At 40.1% G+C, this 26,653-nt stretch overlaps 1 protein-coding gene across 9 annotated transcripts in view; it reads left to right on the top strand.

Moving 5' to 3' along the window:
• Tnrc6c (trinucleotide repeat containing adaptor 6C) overlaps positions 1 to 26,653 on the top strand; it is a 123,764-nt gene that overhangs the window by 25,407 nt on the left and 71,704 nt on the right. For 5 of the 9 annotated variants that reach the window (XM_078041550.1, XM_078041548.1, XM_078041544.1 and 2 more), the window contains exons 2-4: positions 7,494 to 7,722; positions 10,192 to 10,296; positions 13,165 to 13,264. In XM_078041550.1, coding sequence (XP_077897676.1) covers positions 7,639 to 7,722; positions 10,192 to 10,296; positions 13,165 to 13,264 — 289 coding nt within the window. In that variant the 5' untranslated portion in view covers positions 7,494 to 7,638. Of the gene's footprint in view, positions 1 to 7,493; positions 7,723 to 10,191; positions 10,297 to 13,164; positions 13,265 to 14,047; positions 14,070 to 26,653 lie in introns of those variants that run through there. The other 4 variants (XM_078041552.1, XM_078041549.1, XM_078041551.1 and 1 more) reach the window with 4 other exon arrangements.

The following is a 26,653-nucleotide window of genomic DNA, read 5'->3' as shown; positions in this document are numbered from 1 at the left end:
ATACTCATCACAAACTGAAATCACCTTGTTTATTCATTTATGTTTTTTATTTATGTACCTGCTAAATTGTAAGCTCTTGAAAATAGCAGTCTTATGTATCTGGTCACTGAATATCCCTGTTCCTCAAAGTTTGGTACATTGCGGCCAGTTATTAATAAATAATTGATGCATAAATTATGGATGGATGTTTGAATGAATGAACTGTCCTCCTGAGCCTGACCTTCAAGGGCTGATGTTCCTGAAGCCTTGGTCCCTGCCCCACTTTTGTATGCACTCTGAAACTCCCTTCCTAAACTCAGCTACAACCTAGCTTCAATTTATATCTCTACATTGATAATCCCAAGGTTTTTATCCAGTGTAGATCTTTCCTTTGAACCTGAAAATTATATATCCAGTTCCCAGTCCTTCCCCAGTTTATTGCCTCAGTCATCTCAAATTCGTCATGTCCCTCTCCAGGGTTTGCCTTAGTGGCAGATGCTGCCATGCGCTTGGGCATGTTGGAGAGAGATCTCTAGTGGCTGTGCTTGATGCTTTCCTCACCATTTATGCCCATATTAAATTCCTAACCAAGTCCTGTTCACTTTGCTTCCCAAATAATCTTCAAACCCAGATTCTCTACTGCTCCCAAAACCTAGAGTTTCAACTCTTTTTGGCTGCATTAGCCTGCCTATTCATGGGTTCCACTAGTCCATACCAGCCTTCCCATAATTCAGTTTCCACAGGGTAGCTAGAACAAGCTCCTAAAAAAAACACAAATACAGTTGCTAATCTCTTGCTTATTTCATTGCTCTGAGGATAAAGACAAAATCTAACCTAAGTCCTCCTTGCCCACCAGAGGTGCTCTAGCTGTTTCTTCCATTGCTCCCCATCCCGTAGGCCTACCTGTCATCTTATTGTTTTCTTTTTTTTTTTTCTTCTTGGCAGTGCTAGGGATTGGACCTAGGGCTTCACAGGTTAGGCAAGTTCTCTATTCCTGAGGTTGCACCCTGAATCCCTTTTGCTGATTATTAAACATGCTCTGTGCTTTTCCCCATAGAGGTTTCATGCATGATGTCACCCAGTCAGCTCTCCTTCCAAATTTAAGGTCACTGCCATAGGACCATCCATGACCTCCTGGCCGATCAAGCCCCTCCCCTATGTTGTGCTCATAGCACCCTGCACTTCTGATAACCTTGTAATTAATGGATCATGATGGGAATTGTATCTCTTTCTCATATGAGTGCATGTGTAACTTATGAATGTAGGTATGGTTTTGGTATATTTATTTATGTTATCACCATAAAGAATGTCTTGATAGCAACTACAATAAATTGTCTTCCAAAATTGAGTTGATTTTTATCCAGTAATTTCATGGGGTTAGATCAGTTTGACTTGTTACTTCAAAAGGACAGTATTTCATTTGTTCAAAGAAATTCATTTCACCTATTGTAGCATATCTTGAGATTGGCATGGGGTAATAGTCAGTGGCATGTATGTTCTGGTGTAATTGTCAATTTTTTCTTTCTTAGTACATAAGGTAACTATGTTTTATAGTTGAAAGTAACTTAGTTTATATAACATCTGGTACTTTGTAACAAATTCATTCTAAGAACCTGTGTTGCTCGGTCATTCTGTGGAAGCATTAATAAATTTTCTGTAGCTAGAGCATATAAGGAATGACATCTTGCTCTCTTGGGAAGTTTCTGACTAAAATTCTTTTTATCATATCTATAGAGTTGGGGGCTTGATTTGTATATTGTAGACATAAACTTAAGTTGTGTCTACATGTACATATCTGTTTTGTTTTAGAAAAATTATCGTTTTTAAAAAATTGGCAGGCTATCCCTCGGTTCCAGAGACTGTTAATTAGACTCAGACTCTCTGAGTATATTCTCCCTATTCTTTCTTTCTTTCTTTCTTTTTTCTTTTTTTTTTTTTTTTCTCCCTGTGGTACTGGAATTGAACCCAAGGTTTACATATGCTAGGCAAGTGCTCTATCTCAAAACTGCATCCCTGGCCTGTCCTCTTTTGCAAAAAGTTTTGGATGAAGTATCTGCAGACTTTTTCCCCAATTGGGTATGAACAGAAATAATATGTAAAATTCCAAGACATGAACCAAAATGGACATGATTTGCTCTCCAATTCCTCTTTTTCCTCCTCTAGTGAATAAAAAGAACTTAAGTCCCAAGATGACCTCAAAATGGAATAAAGGTACCTGGCCAGCCTCTGGACTATGGAAGGGACATCTTGAAGATGTTGTATTTTGGAGTCTCTCTTTCATAGCTAGCAGCTTTGCCTGTATTCTAACTAATGACCATCCAAGAGATGGTATTGATTAGGGTCTTCAGTTTCCAACTCATGAGATTCACCTTCCTGTCGGTTCAAGTCTGAAGCATATGGTTCTCACTTTGGACTATAATAAAGAATATATTCTCTTTTGGGGATATAGTGTGGGGTGATGCATGCAGTGTATGCTTGGGACTCACTCAGTCAGCCCTCAGCTTGAATGGCAGCTCTGCAGGTTACTGTCAGTGTCAGTGCATTGGACTACTCACCAATATCCTCCCAACTTCAGACTCCTCTGCTTTAAGATATTGGTGATTCCTATTTCAATAGGAATGTTTTAAGGATTAGATGAGATCTTCCCAGTGCTTAATAAATGGCAGCTCTTGTTACTGCAAGTTTGAAGGTCTATAACCTCAAACTGTCTACCACCCTAAGCACAACATGCATCAGAAACATGGACATATTGTCTGGACTTCCTAGACACTTGCTGACTTTTTGAGCATTCTGAGTTTTCCCATTATGCATGTTGGCTGTTGAGAGCCTGTAAGAGATGGTTTAAGGAAGCCCATACTTCACACACTCTGGTGATCGAAAGAAGCTGTCCAGTGCATGATGTTCCTCTTTATGAGGTACACCCTCTGGAAATTTTATTTTTGGACCTGACAGCTAGGAAACTTTTATTTCCACTACAAAATGATTGTGTTTTCATGCTTAATGAGAATCCACAAAGGACAGAGGAACTAAATCATAAATGGTAAAATAATTTGGGAAATTGTCACTACAGGGCAAATTGTAGGTTAGCCCTGAGTATCTATTAATCTGTTACTAGATGTAGTTCCATTAAAGCCCTCAGAGGAGGTAAGCTGTAGGCTTTTTTCTTCCTTCCTTCCTTCCTTCCTTCCTTCCTTCCTTCCTTCCTCCCTCCCTCCCTCCCTCCCTCCCTCCCTCCCTCCCTCCCTCCTTCCCTCCCTCCCTCCAGAAGGCCAAATTAGTGGCAACTAGCAGTACTTTTTTTTTTTTTTGAGAGCAATGGGAAATGTTGCCTTTTCAAGTGGGCATTTAAACTTTAGAATAGCGTAGTATTAGACACATGGCTCCTACAAGTTTACATACTCTGAATACTAGAGTTGGGATGTAAGACAGTAATTTCCAGATAGTTGTCAGGTGCAGAAACAATAGCCTGTGGCCAGAAAACACTTGCTAGCATTCAGTAGGGGGACTCTAGGCCAGGGCTCTGGTGTGAGCTCAGTTGGTCCAGTGAGCAGTATGCTGCTTTGTGCTGCTTGAACAAATGACTAACAGCTAAGCTTCATTTTTTCTTAGATAGTTCCTCTGAGGTCTCTATTTAGGCTTTTTTCCCCTCCCCATCTGAACCTGCCATGTGCTTGAAAACAAAATAGAAAATTAAATTTCTTCTGTAACTGATATTTTTTCAGATGTTTTCTTCCTCATTGTTTCCTATACATTTCCAAAAACCTGTGGGCTTTTTTTTTTCTGCACAGATATAACTTAGTCACATAATTTTTTTCTACTTAAGTTTTATTATAGAAACTGTTAGGCAGATACTCTGCTCCTTTATCAGCATATTGCTATAGCACATACCTCTGAAAGCCTCTCTCCTGCCGTCTTCCCATACTATCCCTGAGCTTCAGATGTTTCTGGATCAAGGGACTGGGTAGATTGTGGTATCATCTTTTCTTATTTGATTTTTCCCTTGCACAGTTTGTCATCAGGCTATTTCTGCCCAGGTTTGTACGGCTGCCTGCTCTCCCAAATTAGAATCCAGCTTTAAGCACAAGTTAATGTAGTAGCTCCTGAAGCCAAATCTGTTCAGTTAACAGCCCTGTTAGCTCACAGAATTGCCAGGTTTTTGAACAGGGCAGGCTCCTAGAGTTCACCTACAGTCCATTGCCCTGCCTTCTTTCATTGCTTCAGACACTGCCTGTGGCCCCCTCTACCCCATTTCCATGGTGCTGGGGCTTCATCCTTTCCTGTTTCATAGTAATGAAGAGTCCCTTTTATAAACCTGCCAAATGTAACACAAGTTTTGGAATACTGATATCATGGAGATTTAAAAAAAAAAAAAAACCAGTGGGCAAGTGATACTAGCAAATTCAGGCAGAAGAGCTCTTGGACTCTCAGGTTTGGTATTTCAGGTCTGTGTGCTCTTAGTTAAATTCATCATTTAGGCACAACTATGATGATGTGACAGTATAAAAAGGTCTCCAGTTGGGGCTGGGGTTGTAGCTCAGCGGTAGAGCACTTGCCTAGCACGTGCAAGGCCCTGGGTTCTATCCTCAGCTCCACGTAACTAAATAAATAAAATAAAGGTATTGTGTCCAACTACAACCAAAAAAAAAAAAAGGTCTTCAGTTGCGTGGCAGAATTGAAATAGGCTCTCGTTTTAAGGGTTTCTCTTATCTGTCACGAGAGAAACCATATGGCATTGTAAATGGGGAACGTTTACTATAACAAATAGTTATAGGGATTAGAATGAAGAGGGATTGAAGGTCAGGAGGGGGAAAAAAAGTCTTTTGAGAGTATAGAACAGCGGATTAGGGGGCTAAGATGGAGGACCCGGTAAAAGCCCACAGGACTGAGGCCCAGGCTCACTGGAGAGGCCAAAACCATGGTTCAGGGCATGGCAGAGAAGTTGCTGTGATGCCGTGTGCATGGAAGTTTGTCATCTGCTGTGAAAGCAGTCATGGGAAAGGCCTCTCACCAGAGGTACTATGCTGGCAGCACCCAGCCCACAGCAGAACTCGCCTCACACTGTCTCTCTGGCGCCCTCTGCCAGAAAAGCTGGATACCTGACCAGCTGGCAAAGGAAAAGTAAAGGCCACAGATCCATTTTCACAGAGCAGGCAAAATTCCTGACCTCCAGACTCCTCAGCAGTTGGAATTGGACACTTTTGGGTATGGTTTTATGCTTTTCACAGGTTACACAGTACATATTTTTTTAAAAATTTTCTAGCAAACAATGAAATTCTGATTACTGTTAGTAACTACTCTATAGCTTGTGCACCAGGCCATGCCAGCAAGTTCTACTGTCTCTGAAACTGGTTGGAGATTTTTTTTTCCCTATTTCTTTAAGTATGTTCAGCAACAACAACAGAAATATTTGTGTGTGTGTGTTTGTGTAAAATTGACTATGAAAATGGAATGTCATTAAAATTATACTGTTATTTTAAAATTTTGAGGCTATTTTAAACTCAAATGAGATAAAAGGTATTCAAAAAATAAAAGGTTATCTGTAATTTCTCTAATTGTAATGGGCATGCTAATACAATAATACTTACAGAACTTTTATAGTGGTAGAAATACTTACTGAACATAATCACCTTTAAGATCAGTCATAATTAAAAGTGCTGCTTCTGTTCTGTACTCAGTTTTATTGAGCAAGCCCAGGTACTTTTCAGGATTTTTTAGTTACAAGCAATGAAAAATAACTGTAATTTAAGGGAGGAAAAGAACTTTGGACCCATATGAGGTAGTTGACAAAGTTGAAGGAAAAGCTGACAAGCCAGGACAAAGACCAGCCATCTGGAAAGGAGGACAAGCCTTGTATAGGGACAGTAAGTGAGGTGAATCTGCCTCAGCTGTGTGCTGAATGGTGCTCCTTCCATTCCAAGGAGCATCATGATCGGCCCATGCCACTTTTGTGCTCATGCCCTGCTGAGGAACACAGGGCGCTGTGTACCAAGCTGCAGAAACTACTTCTTCCTGGACTCAGGCCACATTTCATAGAGACCCAGCTCTTCTCCCCCACCTTTTTTTTTTGGCCTTTCTTCCTTGGTGGTGCCCCATTTTCAAGATCTTTGCAATTTAGAGGCGGCTTCCAAACATGGTAGGTTCCTGGAGCTATTGTCCCTAAAAAGTCCCTGGATTCAGGTGTGGGAGAAAGAGTCATTCTCTATGGGGAATCAGGGTTCCCAGTTGGAGAAAAGATGCCATGTGGCAAAATGAAACATACAGGTGACTAACCTTATTTTCCAGAAAAAGCCTACCAATATGAGAAATGACATTTGTTCTGTGATTAAAAAGCACGTGGAAGAAGAAAATAGGAGAATACTGGTGAAAAATGTCAGTGGCCAGGCAACAAGCCCCAGAGGTGTTGGTTTCTAAGGCAAGAAGCAGGCAGTGCTGTTTCTTGAGAAGTCAGGTAAATTCAGGATACAGGAGCTCCATAGTGAGAGTTGCTAGGGGGTCCTGTATTGTTTTGTTTCAGCCATAATGGTAAATCTTAACTAAATCCTGGGTCTGAAGTCTGTATTAGTGCTAACATGGAAATAATTCAGGGTTCCATTGAAAGCTTGAGGCCAGCTGGTTTTGTTATGCCTCTCAGATCTCTAGAATTCTTACTCACCCTCAAGTAAAAGTTGAGACCACAGCAGACCTTACGTCCTGTAGGCAACGGGTCCAGGGCTTCAGTATGTCCCAGGCCTTCACTGTGCTGCTTGGGCCTGGCCCAGGCACATAGCCAAGGGTTAGTCTGAGACTTGGGACAGTGTACGCAGACTTGGTATTTTAGGTCTCACATTCTTTGGGGTCAGCAGCGCACATGCAGAACCAAGTAGAGCCCACCCAGACAGTGACAGCCCATACCCAGAATTACGGAATTTTCCTTTTCTAGGTGATTCCTCCCTGGGACCCCTTATACCATCTAGCTCCCAGGAGCTCCTTTTTCTAGTCTTCTGTGAGAAAGGTCTCCATTTTAGCTGCCTGTGCCACCCCTGCCACAGCATGGCTTTGTGACTGCAGCTTACACCCTGGTCAAAGCCTCAAGAGAAGAGGGGAAATGAGAAATTCATCCCCCTACTTGTTGGCTTCCTACATTTCAACTCCTCTCCCTAAGGCACTTGCTTGTGTTTACTTTCCTTTATTTGTGTTTTTGTATTGTATTATACTTTGTCCAGTTGTTTGTTGTGAATCAGCAGAAAAAAACTAGAGTGGGCTTCCCCCTTCTTTGCAGGCCCAGAAATCCTAAATCACTGTCTGTATTAGTTTTCTGTGCTGCATAGCAAATCACCATGAACTTGGTGACTTAAAGTAACACATTCTTCTTACTTCAGTTTCCATGGGTCAGGAGGCTGGATGCAGCTAGGGTCTCTTAAGGCCTCAGTCACAACGGAAGCTGAGGATGGGTTGCTTGTTGTCCATGCTTTCTCAAGCCACTGGCAGTATTAGTTCCTTGTAGCTGGATACATAATTGTTTCATTTCTTCACAGCCAGCAATCAAGAGGGAGAATCTAAAACCAGTCTGCTAGAAGAGTCTTCTATCACATAGCAAGGGAATGGAATGGCTTACTCCTCTGCCCTCTGCTGGTTAGAAGCAAGTCACGGTCCCTTCCACACCTAAGGGGAAAGAGTTACATGCCAAACCTCAGAAGATCTGAGAATTCTGTCGGCCACATCACCCAAGGATCCTCCTCTGGTCCCATACATCAGAACTACTTGGTGTGTGTTTCTCTTCTTCACCCCTAGTCCTGATATTATGCTAGATGACCAAGTGGTAGTGATGGTAGGGTTATTTTTGTTTGTTTTGTTTTGTTTTGTTTTGCAGTACTGGGGATGAACCTAGAGTACTCTATCACTGAGCTATGTCCCCAGCCCTTTTTATTTTAAGCCAAGTTGCCAAGGCTGGCTTTGAGCTTGCAATCCTCCTGCCTCAGCCTCCTGAGTTGCTGTGATTCCAGGTGTGTGCCACTGCACCCGCCCGGCTTAGCTACACCTTTTCTCCACCCCCATATGCTCATAATGGAACAGTACAGCAGAACCCCTTCTTGTCACTCTAAATCCCACTCTGTTTCTCATTACTGTTTCTTTTCATAGTATGTGGAATATTAAATATAACTCAATCTTTACTGTCTCTTTCCTACTAGATTATATGTCCCAGAGATCTAAGATTACCTTGTCCTCTTGTGCTACCTACAGGGTGTAGCAAATATTTCCCATACAAAGAAGGCATTCAGACATGTTGAATAAAATAAAGAACCTTACATATTGCTGTGACAACTGATCAGGGTACCACTTCCTTCCTCTTCTCTCTTTAATTTTGTCTGCTAACATTTTACCAGCCCTTCTTAACTTAAACACCACAAGGACTTGTTATTGAATTAGCCAGACTTTTAAAATAAAAGTCACACATGTGTGCACGCACATACACACACACACACACACACACACACACACAGCTTCACACAGAATGAACTAGGGAATATTTTGATGAGATGTTTGGAGTGTAACCAGTGTAACTTCAGGTGTAAGACGTGGTGTATCTTATAGATGAAACTAAAGATAAGAAACATTTTCAGTTTTGGTTAACTAAACCTCAGGGCAAAAACAGGTCCCCTTGCTCTTTTACTGAATCTTATTCTTTAACAAATATCCACAGCAGTCAACAGAAAGACTGTAAATTGGAATATTCTCCATTCTTAGTAGTTTTATAGAGGATAGGGACTGGATCCCCAGTCTGCCTACATAATTTCATCTTTCAAATCATTGTTTCCTTGGGAAAATGTGAGTTTCATGAGGAGCACTGAGTGCATGCTGGTAGGGCCCTGTGGAGAAGCTTTTGTCCCCCACCCTTTCCAGAGCTGCTTTGTTCTCTACCTGTGCCTTCTAATCCTGAGATTGCAGAATTGAGAATGAAAGATATTGTGTGTGTGTGTGTGTGTGTGTGTGTGTGTGTGTGTAAACTTGGATGATTATCAAAATAAAATTTTTCTTTAGTAAAAAAACCAGCCAGAGGGGCTCACCACAGGATACCTTGTTGTATAAAGGGTAGGTACTTTGTATCGCCTTGGCCCTTCAGACTTGCTCCAGGCCCTGAGGTTTAGGTGTGCATCAGATTTCCTCCTTGCCTAGTTCCCACTACTACTGAAAATAAGCCATGCTGCCAGTCTAAGCTATGCTATTTTCTTTCCCCGAATCTGGGGAGGGGAGGGGAAGTTCTTTGTAGGGGCAATAAACTGGAAGTGGAGTGGATGCATATAAATAGAGGAATGATTGAGTATTTTATGATAATATTCATACCATGGCATATTATGGAGCCATTAGAAATAATAGATTGGATCTGTCAGTTGCAGGGTGGAAGGGAGATTCCTTCACCCAAATATATTGAATGAGAAAAGCAAGATGCCAAAAAGCTTATATAGCATTATCCCAGTTTTGCAAACAATAATGAAATAATACCCCTTGTAAAAATGTATATATATTCTCATATCATTACATGAGCTTGGACAGAAACAGGTGTATCTGAACTGATTGGTTAACACAGGTTATCTGTGATGTAACAGTGGACAGTTGATGTGGATGTGGAGAGACATGAGAATTGGGTAAAGGGATACCAAGAAAATCAAACAGAAAAGCAAAGATTTTCCTGAGGGAAAAAAAAAAAAATGCCAGGCACAGAGGCACATACCTGTAATCCTAATGGCTCAGGAGACTGAGACAGGAGGATCGTGAGTTTTAAAGCTACCCTCAGCAAAAGTGAGATAGATGCTAAGCAACTCAATGAGACCCTGTCTCTAAATAAATATCGAATAGGAGATTGGATATTGTGCTCAGTGGTCAAGTGCCCCTGAGTTTGATCCCCAGTACCCCCAAAAAAAATAAAGAAAAAAATTACATTTATAAATTTACATTAAATCATGTATATGTAAATGTAATTCTAAGTATTACATGATCATATCAGAAAATAAAGTTGGTGTCTTGAAAAGAAAGTTTGCGTTGAGATTTTGTCCTGTGTGGACTTCAGCTGAGATCTTCCCAGACACTAGTAACAAATGCCCTGAATGGTAACAGGTTTTTCTTGGGGCCACAGAGACAGAACAGAATCCTGCCAACAAAGCACTCATAGCCCGAGGACAGAGGAAGCTCATGCTTTCAGTTAGAGCTAGGATGTAATGTCTCCTCCCTCTCCAGGAAGATCCTGTGAGAGGAAGCCCAGTTGCTCATCTTGCCATGCGCTGCCCACAGACACACGTCTCTGCAGTGGCCTTGATCATTTGCTGCACTTGCACCATTTATGTGAGTGTCCTTGGGTGTATTTATACATTGCCTTTTTCATGGTTGTAACTCCAGAGCACTTGTAAAGCCATTGCCCAGAAAACACTTGTTAAATGAATCATTCCCTCCCTCCACTCATTCCTGTGAGATGGAACTAGTGGCCATAAGGGCTGGTCTTGAGGTTTAGGCTCTCTAGGAAAGTAATTGATGAAAACAATTTAGAAGGAAATGCGAATAGAATAAAAGTCACATCCAAATGTTGGAAAGTGGGATCAAAAATTCCAGCAGTGAAGTAATCTGGATGGTCACTAATACTGTAGATAAAGTGCCCTGGTTACCAGGGAAAATGTCATATTTTGGCACTTGAGACTGCTCTGGCAAAATAGCCAGCACCTTGCCTGTTCTCTAAAGCAAAGCCTACCATGAAACAAGTCCACTCATGCACACAAATCCCTGGATTGTTTTTTTGTTGCTTCACATTCAGGCCTGAATGGTCAAGCAGGGATTACTAGACAACTAAGGAAATGCTCTCCTGTCAGAGCCCAGAGGAAGAAATCTCCAAAGGAAGAACACAGACAGTTGTAGGAAATGCAGAAGCCCTTCAGAAAAACCCTGATTCATGTTCACAGCTGGAATAGAGGTGGTTTTCATCCAGAAAACAAAAGAGTGTGGAAGGTGCTGTGGAAAAGGAACATTCAAGAGAGAAAAAGTTACTAAAAAATTTAAATGATATGAAACAAACTCAGTAGATGGTTTGGAAGATGCAGTTGAGCCAAGAGCCCAGGAAATAGTTATAGTAGCAAAAAAGTATAACATAAAAGGTTAATTATTGTTGATCCAAAAGGTTCAGTACGTTATTAGGAAACCCAAAGAAGATGTTCTCAAGAAAATAGCTGAAGGAAGTGTGTCTTTGTTGAAAGCATCTGCCTAATGCTAAGCAGAAATAAGGGCAGAAAAAAATGTTCAGGTATATCATCCTGAAGTTCCAGAACCTGGCAAGTTCAAGGCAAAAGAATAGGTAAAATTGTGACAAGATCAAGAGATTCCAGAAAACCACACACATGGCCAGCAGCTGTGAGAAGTCACGGGAAATGTAGATCAAAACCAAATGAGGTATGTAGTATAGTCAGATTCGCAGAGAAAGTAGAAGGGAGGTTGCCCAAAGCTGAGAGATGGGGAAGTGGAGGTGTTTGGGTAGGGATAGTTTCAGCGTTGCAAGGTGGACTTCTGTCTGACTGTGTAAACAGAGCACTACTGAACTGTGAACTTAAAAATGCTTAAAAGGGAATATTGGGTGTAGTGTATATTTTAATATGATTTTTAAAATTTTACAGGGGTTCAACAACAGGCTATTCTCTCTCACAAGGGGTGCCCCCAACACAGACAGCAAAGTAGAAGGCTCTAGAATTGGGATTTTAGAGGGCCATGTTTTAAACTCAGCAGGGGAAAGAGTATAAAATCAAAAACATCTTATAAGGGGGGGAGACAATTAGGAACTCTAAACCAGCTCCACAAACTAAAAAGTGGTCACAGTGTACTACATAGCTCCGCAGCCAACATTTATATATTCTTATAAAGCAAATACCGTTTATTGATTTAATTGAATGTAGTGACGAGGATGATGGAGGAGCCAAATCCATGGCCATATTACAGGAACTAAGCTGTTACCCTCTCAAATTGGTACCTTAAGAAATCAGAAGCTGTGCATACCATGTAAAGATGGGAGAGAGCCGAGCCTCCCCACACATTTTGGAGTGGATTAGTAAGTGAAAACAAAATAATGGGGATGGTGTGCTCCCACTTGTGGTGGTTTTAAGATAGGTGTGTAGCCATAGAGTGAGATCATTTTCTTTTGAGGTGTGTTAACTTGTTTACTTGCTCTGGGACAAGCTGATGCCTAGGCATGTGGCAGAGATGTAGGGTATTGGTGCAGCAGGCCTGAGGTACAGTGTGTTATAGTCAGTAGGGACCATACTATTGGGAAGACCACCAGAGAGAAATCTGGGGTGGGTTAGCAGCAAGAGGCTTGGAGCACTGTGTCTGTATTGAATAGGTCATGGGAAGGTGACTGTAGATTATGCCAGAGTTGTAGGGTTATTGAGGGGCTGCCTGTGCCAGGGCCCAGGTCTGGAACCATCACCAGTGACCTCATATCCACATGCTGGTCAGTGTCCCTCAAGTACCCTCTAGTAAGAAAACTCCACTTGTGCTCACTGAAAGGGCAATGCTTCAAGCAGCTCTGTTAGCTATCGCAGCCAGGTGTTGAAGGGTGAATTTGGAGCTGACGGCAATCTGTTGGCCACTGACACCATCTTACGCCAGCCAATTCCTTTCTGCTTTGCAGCCTAGCTCCTAGGTGTGTTCCTCTATGCTGCATACCCATGCATCTTTACAATAATTTACCATGCCATATGAGACCTGTTTAAGAAAACAGTTGGTTTATCAAACAAGCACGTAATTATAGTATGCTGAGAATCACTTCCTGAGATTTTGGTATGTTGAGCCAGGGTGGAACCTAGGAATCCACTGATTATGATGATGGTAATCCCAGAGGCAACACTTTGAGAAACATTGGTGTGGGGCTACAGGGAAGAGACTCCATGTTGTACCCACATTCCCAATACAATGTTTGGTGGTAGTTTGGTGCCCAGTAAATGTGGAATGAATGAAAGAGACAACTAAGCCACTAAAAAGATAAGACAGCTTGTTGTAGTAGTAGAAAAGTACACCTAGCAATACAGAATAAATGTCCATTTCTGATGGTCTCTGTGAGTGGCCTCCTTTTACCCATATGTGCCTGGCTTAAGACTTTCTGCAGTTAATGCTTTTTCCACTTTTTAATTTTAAAATAGCCATTATACTAATACCACTTCTTTTTATTTTTGACAGGGAAAAAGAACAAGAAACACAAGAAGAGGAGCGTTTGATGGAAGAAAAGAAAAAGAAAAAGCAGGAAGAAAAGAAAAAGAAGGAAGGTGCTCAGAAAAAGGTTTGACCGGAGTTACTAACTTCATTGTCTCTGTGATCATTGTGTCTCATTCGCATTGTCATAGCCATTCTAGTGCCAACTTTCATCCTAGTACTGCTTTAAGTCAATCTGCTAAATCTGTAACCAGCAAGTAGTAGATGTCGTGCTAGTGAAATACACACAGAGTGACAGCTGCACAAGTCTCTTTAAAAAAAATCAGAGCTGTGTTTCAAGAAGTTTGATTTTAGTTGTTTGTGATAAAGAGAACTGTCCAGAACAGCCATCTCTAGGCAACGAGGAAAGGGCCATGAAACTTAATCTTATTAGAAAAGCTAGAAATACTTTTTGCAGTTTTGGAATATGTTCTTTTATAAATCCTAAATATTAGTAAATATTTAATAAATATTAAAAATCAAAAATTCTGCTGTAAACATTAAAGTTGTACTTGAATTTCATGGCATTTCAAAGTATACCATTTGTCTTCATTCTTACCCATGTATCTTATAGTTTAAAACCATATGCCTTTTAGACTGTTTTAAAATATAGAGTTCAAGGAGCTTCCATATAGTTTTTTGGGGGTTTGTTTCTGGGTTTTTTGCCTTTAGGTTAATATTGGGATGTAATCAATGTAGACAAATACATATTTTTTCCCAGTAATGAATTATAATAAATTAACTGGGCAAAAACTTGCTTTTAAAATTTCCAATACTAAAATTCTGTTTATAAACTTTATATATGCACACATTCTACACACTATTGTTCCTAAAGAGTTTCTGGTTTTTTTTTTTTTTTTTTTTTTTCCAGGCTGCTGATCAAAAAACCAAAGGTAAGTTTGTTTATATTGAGGGGGAGGGGCTTTTTATGGTAGTACTAAACTTTTTATGATGAGGGTGATTTTTTTAAAATTTTTAATTGATGTCTAAAAACAAAGGATATAAGCCTGTCTGTGATTCTACTTTTTATTATTCATTGTGAAATTCTTCATTTATCACTGGTTTTACATCTGCATCTCATTGGCATTTGATTAATCTAAAAATGCCTTAAGAATGTTACATTAGCTTTCTACACAATGCTTTTTAAATTTATTTTGGTTTATTTGCACCAAATAAGGATCAAATTGATTGAGTTGACTGAATTGGAATAAGAACAACCAAAGATATCTGAATTTTTAAAAAAGTTTCCAGTTCCTCATTGCCAGCTATTCTTTGTAAGTGTAGCCTTTTTGTATTTTGTCTTTCTTACTGATACAGAAGAGGTTTCTTTTGTGTCCTCTTAAGTCCTGAGCTTGCTTGCTTGCTGTTGTCTTAAGGGATGTTGGAAACACACACAGTTTTCAGTGAAGCTCCAGCATCCCTGGGGTTGTGTTGGAAATTTAGAATGAACACAAGCAAGCCACACTTTCAGCCTCTTCATTTCATGCTTGATGTGTTTAGGTGATTTTCTGTGGTTAAGGGCATACACTTGGGTCATATACACCAGCTCTATTTCATTTGGGGCAAGTGACTTTCCTTCTTTAAATCTTGGGTATCTCATATTTAAAATGCAAAAGGTAATGAATTGCCTCATAAAGCTGTTGTAATGACAAAATGGAATCATGCAAGAAAACAGCTCAATGCCTCATGTATAGTTGGTGCTCAGTAAAGGATGTCTCTAATTGTTGTCATTCTTAAGTTCTTATTTTCTGTTGGACCATCACATGTACACAGTTGTATGTACAGACACATGCACTGAGATATTCTTATGAGCATGCTCACTCAAGCTGCTGTCATTACCAATCCACTCTACTTCAGTTTGGCGTTTTATTGTTTTCAAAGAAAAGGTTATGTATGTTATCTCATTGAACTTTATAATTGAGCAGGACAGGAATTCATTTACAGATGATGCTCCTGGTGAGTTAAGTGGCTTGTTCTTGATTGACAGTTGTAAAGATAGGACTGAAGGAGCCCAGGGCTTCTGACCTTGGTGCACTCAGCCTCTGTGCTTTAAAGTAGAATCTATTAAAAGATGAATTTAACATAAAATGAATATTAAAAGGCAGCAAAGTAAAAAAGACATTTTTCTTTCTTCTACTCTTAGAAGCACTGTGAATTTCAGAAGGGCTCAAAAGAGTTGGTACTTAGTTGTATTTGAACTTATGATCTGAAATAAGAAACAATGGTTTCATTTTAATAATTGTCACTTAAAATACGGAATTATTTTTCTGAATCATTCATTTGCTTTTTTAACATTGAGAAATTTTTACATTCTGCTTAAATCCTAGCTGTATTCTATTTTCACTGTCATTGGAATTGTTTCTCCTCAGATAGTAACAGATTGCTTATTTATGTATAATAATCATGAATTACCATTGGCCTGCCACTTTACACAGAGTTAATATTTTCTATTGCTGTGCTGATGAGTATTTTCATTGCTGACTCCACATTCTACTGGGGTTTTTATTTTCTCTAAAATACTGTTCCTTTGGTATAGATTATCAGTAACTACTAACTAGCTTTAGAATGGTTCATAGTAATTATTATTTACATCCTGCTAAATTAAAAAAAATGCTTTTTGGCTGTAAAGAATTTTAACAGTACTACTAGGTAATTCACTAAAGAGTATTAGCAGTATTAGGTTCAAATTTACTTTGATTCTCCATTATTACCAGGCCAAATCAAAATTGGCTGCTGCAAGTTGAAGGTTCTGACTTTCTGACTGGACTCTAATGTCAGATAACACAGATTTGGCTCAACTGAACCAGTGAGGTTGTTTTCTTGTTTGTTTTCTTGTTGTTGTAGATGAACACAATGCCTTTATTTTATTTGTGTTTTTTTTTTTAAGAGAGAGAGAGAGAGAGAATTTTTAAATATTTATTGTTTAGTTTTCGGCAGACACATCTTTATTTGTATGTGGTGCTGAGGATCGAACCCAGCGCCGTGCGCGTGCCAGGCAAGCGCACTACCGCTTGAGCCACATCCCCAGCCCTTATTTGTGTATTTTTATGTGGTGCTGAAGATCGAACCCAATGCCTCACATGTGCTAGGCAAGCACTCATGTACACTGAGCCACAACCTCACAATCCTGCGAGGTTGTTATAGTAGCATCTCTGCTCAAACATGAGGTTGATCTGCTTCAAGCCAGCATTCCTGTCTGTGTCCCCTGTTGTAGCCTATAGTCCATAGGGCAAGGGCTCCATTTGCCTGCTCCTTCTTTCCTCCCAGCACCCTCACTCATAAACTCCTTTCATGCTAGATGCTGTAGTGGGCCCTTACATTTAGTATTTTGCATTGTTAGTGTATTCTCTCCAAAGGACAAATGACTGGAAGTTTGCTGTGTGTCCCAGTGACTGCAGAGCAAGTAAATGGTGGCTGATGTCCCCAGAATCTTCTGCCATACAGCCTGCAGGAAAAACACACAACAGACACTCACCCCGCATTGCCTATGGCAAGGAGGATGCTCAGAGGCCAAGAGCTGACCAAGGACACAGTCAGCAATTGGCAGAGCTTGAGTTACCTATTAGGTACACTTTGACTCCAGGGCCAAGGTAGCCTGCCTGAAAGAATCACCAGGAGCAGGGAGACCTTGCTGTATCCCAGGCAGCACTCTGAAGTCCAGGGCCCAAGTCATTTGAATGTAGGAAGAGTTTAATATTGAATGAGTTCAGGAGTTGAATACTTGAGAGAGAAGCTGTACCTATAAAGGAGAATGTGTAATATGCCAAATCAGTTTTTTTGGATAAGGTTAAATTGTTTTGGTCTTGATAATTACATCAAACTTGATCAAATCAATTACTGATTTTTCTTGTTCTGCAGTATTATACATCGTTCAGGGCTAGGGCTATAGCTCAAATGTTAGAGTGCTTGCCTAGCCTGTGTGAATGTCTCAAAGAAAACCTTTCATCTAGTAGCATTAGGAAACCGGTGACTTTGTTACTTGGCATTCATTGCATTTGACTTAATTTTCTCCATAACTGAAACTTGATCTCTTTTTTTTTTAATATTTATTTTTTAAGTGTAGATGGACACAACACAATGCCTTTATTTTTTATGTGGTGCTGAGAATCGAACCCAGGCCCCGCCCATTTGATCTCTTTTAAGTTTTGATTTTTTTCAAAATATATTTTTAGTTGTAGATAGGCACAATGCCTTTTTATATTTTATTTATTTTTTATGTGTGCTGAGGATTGAACCCAGTGCCTCACACATACTAGGCAAATGCTCTACCATTGAGCTACAACTCCAGCCCTTAAATTTTGATTTATTTTAAACATTTTCAGAGAACTTTTTAGAGTGTATTATGTACACACATAGATACACACATGTGTCTTCTCCTACCGAATTTTAACTATCTTGGTAGATCAATCTTCATTGGCATTTTAAATTTCTTTTCACATCTCACTATAACCATTTAACTTGAACTAGGAAGCTTCACTTTGAAGACTAATACTAAAAACATATTTTTTCTGAAAAACATAATCTAATATATAGCATATCCCACCCCACCCCATACATTTGTAAACAAGGTTTCCAGAAAATCTGCTTTGCAGATTCACAACTAAACAGAAAATTCTCCTTGGCTGTCTTTTCACATCCTGACCTGTGCCTTCTTTGTGGAGGCCATTTTCTTTTAGATTCAGAGCAGCAGAGTCAATGTGTGAAATACCATGCCACCAGTGTTCACACCCTGCATGCTACCCTGCAGCCAGGGGACACACTCACGGTCAGCTCTGGGGACTTTCATTCAGACATTGTGTTCCTCTCCTCTGATTCTCCTCTGATCCTGCAGATCATCACTGAGGTGAATGTCCTACACTCCTGAGAAATCTGAGAATGTTTTATTTTTCTGGAATCCCTTCCCTCCTCCTTTTCCTGCCTCTAGTCTTGTGGTGCTGTTGTAATTAACCTTTCCTTATTTTTCCTCCTGTGATCAAGAATATAAGTAGTGAATTTTTGTTAAAAATAATTTGAGCACTATCTAAAAAGAAATTAAAGTTTACTTGAAATCCCTCTATCCTGAGATATTTACCAGTTAACATTTTGTCAACCATCCTTGAATGCATTTTTCCTTATGAATTCACAAACATAAATATATGTTTGTGTGGACTCTGCTACTTCCCTCCAGTCCATACTCCTCAGGCACAGCCCCTCAAGTACTGCCCTGAGCCATCTGAGAACCTTCCTGTGAGCTGCTCACAAAGAAAATAATCTCTTGTCAATTTCGCATTGATGCCCAAAGAGCAACAGCTGAACACAATCACTGGGTTTGCATTAGTCAGTTCCTACGTGCTCTCATAATCGGAGTAAGATCAGATAAAATCCTGCTGTGAAAGGCCATTAACTTGTATGTTACAGCACTGCTGTGGACATACATTTAATTAGTATTCTAATCTTGCTTGAAGGAGTATAATTTAAATTTTGGAATGAGGTATTGAATTTTGGCCATGTTTAGTTTGTAATTGTTAATTTTCAAAAAACCTTTCTGTGCTTTCACCAGGTGCCATGATGCACATCTGTAGTCCTAGTGGCTCAGGAAGCTGAGGCAAGAGGATCACAGGTTCAGGGCTATCCTCAGTGACTTAGTGAAGGTCTGAAAATAAAAAGGGCTGGGGATGTAGCTTAGTGGTAAAATGCCCCTGGCTTCCATGCCTAGTACTAAAAAAGAAAAAGAGAAACTTTCTGTGCTTTTGTTAGTGTAAATCACTTAAAATCATATTCTTTCAATAGCCTCACATTGAGCAATAAAGTTTTTGGAGTCACAAATTACATGCAGGTTGCTGTACTATTATTAAGATTCATTCTAAAAATACAGAACTTCTTATGTACATAAATGAAGAATAGTAAGAATTGAGGTGTAAAGCATCCCGGTTTCATAGCAGGATTTAGATTAACAGAGAGGAGCATTTACATTCTGCTCTTGACTACGCAGGTGCACTTCTGCTTTCCTGGGGGGAGTGATCAGGAGTGATCACTGTTCGCTCTGTCTTTTAAGGGTCTCAATACAGTAATCAGAAATTAATGTTTATAAAGTGTCAGATCCATGTTTTCCTGTGTTATATAGAGTGGTAAAATTGGCCAGAATCCTGGAATTTACAAGTTTTCACACTCATATTCACATAACTAAACCAAATATCTGAATGTGCTAAAAGTCTTCCACATGGTCAGTACTTATGTGGCATTTTATTTGCCTGTCTACAAAATTAATAAAATCTTAGAGCTTGAAGGATCCTTGGAGATTACCCAGTTCCTGTTTTAGATAAGGAATTGAGATCCAAAGAGGGTAAATTATTTGTGCAAAGTTTGACAGGTAGGTAACAGAAGAATTAGAACCCTCATTGTGCAGGTTTTCTTTTACCACCATATAGCAAGATGGGAGACACAGGTGTTATATACCTGTTACTAGTAGACCTAGTCACTCTAGAAGGAACTTCAGATCTTAGGATTCTTCTAAATAAGCTAAAAGAGCCAGGTGCGGTTGACGGATGCCTGTAATCCCAGCGGCTTGGGAGATTGAGACAAGAGGATCACGGCAAAGGCACCCTCAATAGCAAGGTGCTGAGCAACTCAGTGAGACCCTCTCTCTAAATAAAATACAAAATAGGGCTGAGGGTGTGGCTTCAGTGGTTGAGTGTCCCTGAGTTCAATCCCCGATACCTCCAAAAATAAATTAATTAATGGGCTGAAAGAAATCCCGTCAAGATTTATTATATGAGGGATATTTAAGGGATGCTATCTTAGGTTTCTAAATATTAGATTTGTCTTTCTGTTTTTAAAGGAATCAATTTTCTCTTAAGTCTTGAGGGGAAGATAATAAATGTATTAATTTTATCTCATGGGAACAAAAGTGTTAAGATGAGTTGTTTTAAAATAGATGGGTAATTTAAAAGGATAAAAATGTATTGCCAAACACCAAACTCTAGGCAGGTACAGGTACATGAATGCCTAAGTTCCTGATTAAATTTTAAAAGAAAGGCAGTGACACTGGTGACAACAGGCATCAGGCAAGCATGCTCTGGTTCCTCATTCTAAGTCCCCTCACAGCGTCTTCCTGTGATTGCTTCACTGAGTCTCAGATGACATGAAAATACAGTATAGCTCTAAACTAAAACTTTAAACATAAAGGCAATTTATAGTTCCTAATTCTAAACAGAAAAAAACTGACAACCTGCATTCTGAGTAATAGGCCCTTGTTAACCCAGGTTGGCTGGTGCTTCTTTATTTATATATGGATGTGTGTGTGTAATTTTTTTTTTTTAGTTAGATACAATGTGTTTATTTTATTTATATGTGGTGCTGAGGATCGAGCCCAGAGCCTCACACATGCTACGTGAGCGCTCTACCGCTGAGCCACAACCTCAACCCTGGTTTCTTCTTTTTAAAAACTGATTTATTGAGTCATTATTGGCTATCATACACATGGTTAAGTAATACAGATTAACACACGTTGGCATAGATACACCTGTGGAACCATTGCCACAGTCAGTGTAGCACCTGTTATGACAGGTGTATGTTTAATTTACCAAAAAACTGCAAAACTGTTTTCCAGTAATAATACTATTTATTTTACAGTTGTACTTCACAACACAGAGTATAATTTCACTCATTCTAATAGATTTGTGGGGTATCTTACTAAGACTTTAATTTGCATTTTCTTTTTAAAATATTTTTAGTTGTACATGGACACAATAACTATTTATTTGTATGTGCTGCTGAGGATTGAACCCAGTGCCTCACACATGCTAGGCAAGCACTCTGCCACTGAGCCACAACCCCAGACCCCAATTTTCTTAATGACTAATGGTATTGAACGTAATTTTTATATGCTTATTTGCCATCTGCTTAACTTCTTTAGTAAAGTTTACCTATTTTTATTGAGTTATTTATTTTCTTCTTCCAAATCAGTTTGTGACACTCAACTGGCCTCTGGAGTTGGGCAGAGAGATGCCACACGACATGGCTTGGCATAGTCCTTCCCTCTCTTTCTGAGTGGGCAGGCACTTGTCATGTGATAATATCAAGAAACATGCACTTTTAAATATGATGGTTCATCTAGGTTTTAGCATACCAAAAATTGCAATGTGTTATCTAGAGTTGGCTGGTTGGCTGGTTAGTTCATTCATTAAACAGTTAATAAATACCTACTAGTCAGCAAAGATAAGTTTCCTGTTTTTAAAGAGATATTTTAGTAGAAAAAAAAAATTGTTTGTGTGTGTGTGTGCAAGTGAATGCAGTACAATTTCTGGGTACTGCAATTTATTTATCCCACACCTTCTATCTGAAAAAATTTAAATGGTCATCTTTTCATTAAATGTTTATATCTGTATAAAACATAGTTGTGGCTCAGAGGTAGAGCGCTTGCCTAGCATGTGTGAAGCACTGGGTTGGATTCTCAGCACCACACATAAATAAATAAAATAAACAACTATAATAACATCAACATATATATAATAAACATCAACAACTAAAAAATATTTTTAAATAAGTAAAAATAAATGAGAGAATGGGAAAGGAAAATACTGACAAGAGTGAGATAAATGCATGCTAGAGCTGGCCACTTATCCAGTTGTGCCCTGAGTTTGCTAAGAAAGCAAGGAAAAAGAGACACACCTTTTCCAGGTCATCCCAAGCCCAGCCATCGGGCCATTAGAATTGAGCTTTCAACAGCCTATCCGACTCAGAAAAGGAGTTGAAACTAGGGAATTCAGATGTGATTTTCTAAACCAAAGAAAGCCATTGAAGTGTTCCAAGTGGGAGAAGGACATTATGAGATGTATATTTTAGAAAACCCACTGGACATGCAGGCTTAAAACTGAACTAAATGATTTAGTGGGGAGGGGCAGAAGGCAGTGGGTGTGGGTACAATTAGAACAATGCATAGTGCAGGCTGCAGGTGAAAGGGGAAGGCTAATATAGATTAGTTTTTGGTTCTTTCTTTACTGTTATGCAGCAGATATTTATTGAACACCTGCTGTTTGCTTGATAATGTGCTGGTTGCTATGGGGAGAAAATTATTTAAAAATATATATGCTTTCCATCCTGTGGGTCTTAGAGTTTTATAGGGAATAGATATAAGTCACAGCGCTACCTGTATCATTGCCAGCTGCCATGGCCACTGTGCAGGAAGGGAACTTGGTAGAATGAGAGCATAAGATCAGAGGACCTGAGAATTACAGATGGCATCTATTGGTAATGCTGACTAAGATATCTAAACACTGGTAAACCCGGGAAAGGAAAGAGGTAGATTAGGACCTCCACCTACAGAGGAACAAGCTTTTGCAGGCCTCGAAGGCTGGAGGAGTGTAGCATTTTCCAGGGGCTAGACAAACAAAAGGCTGGCAGGGCAGGTGACACCCCATGTGCTGCCACACAGCAGAGGTGTTAGAGAATAGGAAGGCTTTTCAACCCACTTGCAACAGGGTCAGTTTTCCTTCTCCCTCACCAGTCTTCCCACTGGTGTTGCAGTGCTTTGACGTGGGTGCCCCCTTCTGGCAGACTGCAGGACTCTGCACTCTTTGGGGGGGAATATGCCAGGATTACTACTTCACAATGTATCAATTTAATATATTAAAGAAAACACACCAAGTTCCAGAGAAGAAAATATTCATGTCCTAGAACACCCATGATTCCATTTAACATTGTGTTTTTTGAGCTGTAGGATTTGCTGTCTGCTGAGAACAACATGTTGATGGACTTTCTTCACCCCAGTGTCTGGTTCAGTGTGTTGCCTCTCTTGTATGGGTAGTGTTTAAATTGAAATTAGATACAAGAAAGATTGTAGAAAAGCCAGTACATTTTTTGATTGTTTTTGATATTGGGGATTGAACCTAGGAACACTTAAGCACTAAGCCACGTCCCCAACCCCTTTTATATTTTCTTTTGAGATAGGGTCTCCCTAAGTTGCTTTGGGAGCAGTATGTTTTAATGCTGTATTGGTAGGTGACTTTAACAGATGCTGTTACTAACATTTTCTAGTTAGGTCTTCTAAATCAGCCTGCTGTTATTTAAAAAGAATTCAGAAATACTTGCCTATACCATAAATATTACATTTTCTTAGAGTAGAAGAATTCAAGAGCCAAAGTAACCTTTTAATTAAATGAGTCATACTGTTAGTAGTCATTACTAAAATAATTTTACTTTCTTTTAACATTGATGTTATCTGATCTGAAATATTAAGCATAGCATTAATTTAATTTTAATACCTCTTAGAGATCACCATAATTCATTAGAATAGAAAATACCTCTAAATAGCATTTCTCATTGGCAAAATAGACACTTAGTTAATGTAGTTTGTAGTTAATGGGTTTATGCTCATTTTGAATTGGGCTCCAAATGTTACCATGGTGATAGACGAGCCAGAAGCTGTCAACTGAACAAACAGAAGGCCAGCGCTTTGAATCCCAATGGTATTGCTGATAAACACAACAGATGGACCCTCTTTACTCAGAGCTGTCTCCTACTGCTCCCCACAATGTGAGTTGCTGTATAGGTTTCAGGAGAAATTGTATTCATGAAAACATTTCTTGGAATCTGATTATTTTAGCATATGAGAATAGTTCTGTCATATAGTCACACTTGCAAACATTAATTATATATATTTGAGCAAATTTAAATGTAAAATGTTTTTTAAAACTCTGAATCTTAGGCTGGGGGTGTCGCTCAAGCGGTAGCGCACTCGCCTGGCATGCGTGTGGCCTGGGTTCGATCCTCAGCACCACATACAAACAAAGATGTCGTGTCCGCCAAAAAATAAAAAAAAATAAAATATTAAAATTTTCTCTCTCTCTCTCTCTCTCTCTCTCTCTCTCTCTCTCTCTCTCTCTCCTCTATCTTTAAAAAAAAATTAAAAATTAAAAAAAAAAACTCTGAATCTTTGAATATATATTCTGTTTTGTTTTGGTATGAGGGACTGAACCCAGGGACAGTCAACCACTGAGTACATTCCCAGCCTATTTTTATATTTTGAGACAGGGTCTTGCAGGTAGCTTAGGGCTTCATTAAGATACTGAGGCTGGCCTCAAACTTGCAATTCTAATGCATGATATTTTAGTATTTTTATTTTTTTGTCATTGTGTAGAACCTATGCATGAGAGAAGTTTCTTTGCTGTATCATACAAAAACTTGTTTCTGAAATTCTGAGATGCTGTCTGTGTAAAAAGATGAATACAAACTCAGTTTCTCCTACTATATGCTCAACACAAATGGTTTCTATGATCCCAAAAGGTTTTGGAGGTTTCTTCCCACAGCAGCAAGCAAGCAAGCAATTCTGCAGTGGTCACCAGCTGCAAGTCCTCCAGTTCACTTCAGTTCTGGGACAGTGTAAGACCCCAAAGATTGAGAGCTCTGCCCCACTTCAGACTCGGGCACAAGTCGGGACCTTCTGAACTTCCCAGTGACCAGTTACAATTTGGAGCTCCTATAATCCCTCTTTAATCTTGATTGATTTGCTGGAGCTGCTCTCAGAACTCAAGCAAGTTTACTGGTTTATTATGTTGGGTATTTTAAATGGTTCAAATAAGCAGCCAATTGAGGTGAACAGGATAAAGTCTGGAAGGATCCTGAGCGCCCCACCCTCCTGCAGGTGATATATTCTTGTTCAGCTTCCTGCAGAAGCTCCCCAAACCCTGTCCTTCTGGGGTTTTGTAGAGGCTCAGACATGATTGGGGCACTGATGATTGTGTGGAAAGGTGACAGGACACCAGGGCTAACAGGTCGGCAGGGAAACCCAGCGAGGCCTGTATGTGCAGACTCTTCTTGCCCCCTCACATTCCTTCCTCCTGAGCCTAAAGAAGGACCCCCTCCAAAACGGGGAGTCTTGGGATCTGCTACTATCCGACAAGGCAGGACAAAGAATTCTGTGTGACCAGCTCTAAGATAGAAAGGCGGAGAAGATGAAAGTCTCTTTAGCTTCTGTGAGCCACCTTGGGAAAGAGGAATTCTGGTTTCTGTGGCCTACCTGGAGGAGAACAAGGAGCAGGCAGAAGGAGAACAGAAGGAGGCAGAGAGGGAGAGGTTGTGCTCCCTGAGGCCAGAGGCAGCCCGGCCACTACAGCAGGAGATTGTCTTCTACCCTCAGCACTCTACAACTGTTCCTAAGCTGCTTTGGGAACCAAGGACAACAGGCCAAGCACTTTAACAGAAGATTTGCCAGCGGGTGTGCGGGGAGCTAGGCTTGTGGCTCAGTGGTAACTCGCCTAGCACATGCCAGGCTCTGGGTTGGATCCTCAGCACCACATATAAATAAATTAATTTATTGTGTTCAACCACAACTAAAAATATAAATATACTTTTTAAAAAGTATGCTCATTGTTCTAGTCACTAAGGACGTAACAAGGGCTATCTATGAGAGTTATGAGCCAGGAACTGTAGATGAAAACCAAAAAATGTATTTATCATATTGTTGATTAAATGTCTTTCTGGTGGAGTTGGAGGATGAATTAGGAAACCATGTTAAATGTATTCAGTCATGTAAAGTACATCTAGATCCTAGAAATAAGATGTGCTAAAATGTGTGGATTAAAACATCCCTGTAGGTTAGCATTTACCTATTAAAAGCAACTTTTAAAACACCACTTTACCCTGTCAGTGTACTTGAGGCAACTAAGGGTGGCCCAGGAGATTGTAACTCGAGTTGCCTTTGAGTTACTTCCATCAGAAAGAAGCATTTGCATGTCTTGCCCACACCAGAGGCCATAGTGTTGTTGAAAAGACTCAAGTGTCCTGCTTACTACTTAACTACTTAAAACAGAAACAGACTGAGGACAGGGGATGAAGTGCCTATGGAATCATGGAAAGGGTTGAGGAGGACTGAGCAGTGTCTCCAGAAACAACTCCCCCAACAGGAGCTCAGAGCTGAGGAGATAAGACCTGGGAAAAGAGCCGGGAGCCCTGCTGCCTGTTGCTTCCAGGCACAGTGCCTGCTGCAGCATCAGCCTGGTCTTTACAGCTGCACGCACAGCCAACTAGCCTGCCAGGGTGCACTCACAGGCCGATCCCCAGCAGCTGGATACAGTTTTGCTGTTTGTTGAATGAAGGAGTAAATGAGTACCTACCTCAGTAAACCAGACAGAAGACAAGGGCCTAGATTGAGAGAGGGAGGGAGCTGGGGTATCTGAATTTCAAAGAGTATAGGATATCCTATAATGTTTTAGACAATTACAGTAGAGGGATTTGGGCAGTCCACATTAGATTAAAGAGAATTCTTCACTGCATTGGGGCTTATGATGGAATAAGTAGACAGTCATGCCTTCCCTGAGGTAGGGCCAAGCAGTTGGGAAACCAGAGTGAAGGCTGGGCTAAATGTACAGGAGCATGATACCCGATCATGGGAAGAAAAGTCAGGAGCCTCGGATGCTGCTCCTGGTATCAAAGTGACACCATAAAGCTCAGAAGTAAGGGGAAAGGTTGGACTGTGACCAGCAGCTGGGGAGGCTGCAAA

The sequence above is a fragment of the Ictidomys tridecemlineatus genome, chromosome 3 (genome assembly GCF_052094955.1).
Source record: "Ictidomys tridecemlineatus isolate mIctTri1 chromosome 3, mIctTri1.hap1, whole genome shotgun sequence".
NCBI classification, from domain to species: Eukaryota; Metazoa; Chordata; class Mammalia; order Rodentia; family Sciuridae; genus Ictidomys; species Ictidomys tridecemlineatus.
Note: the sequence above shows the minus strand (reverse complement) of the source record. Positions and strands in the feature narration are given on the sequence as shown.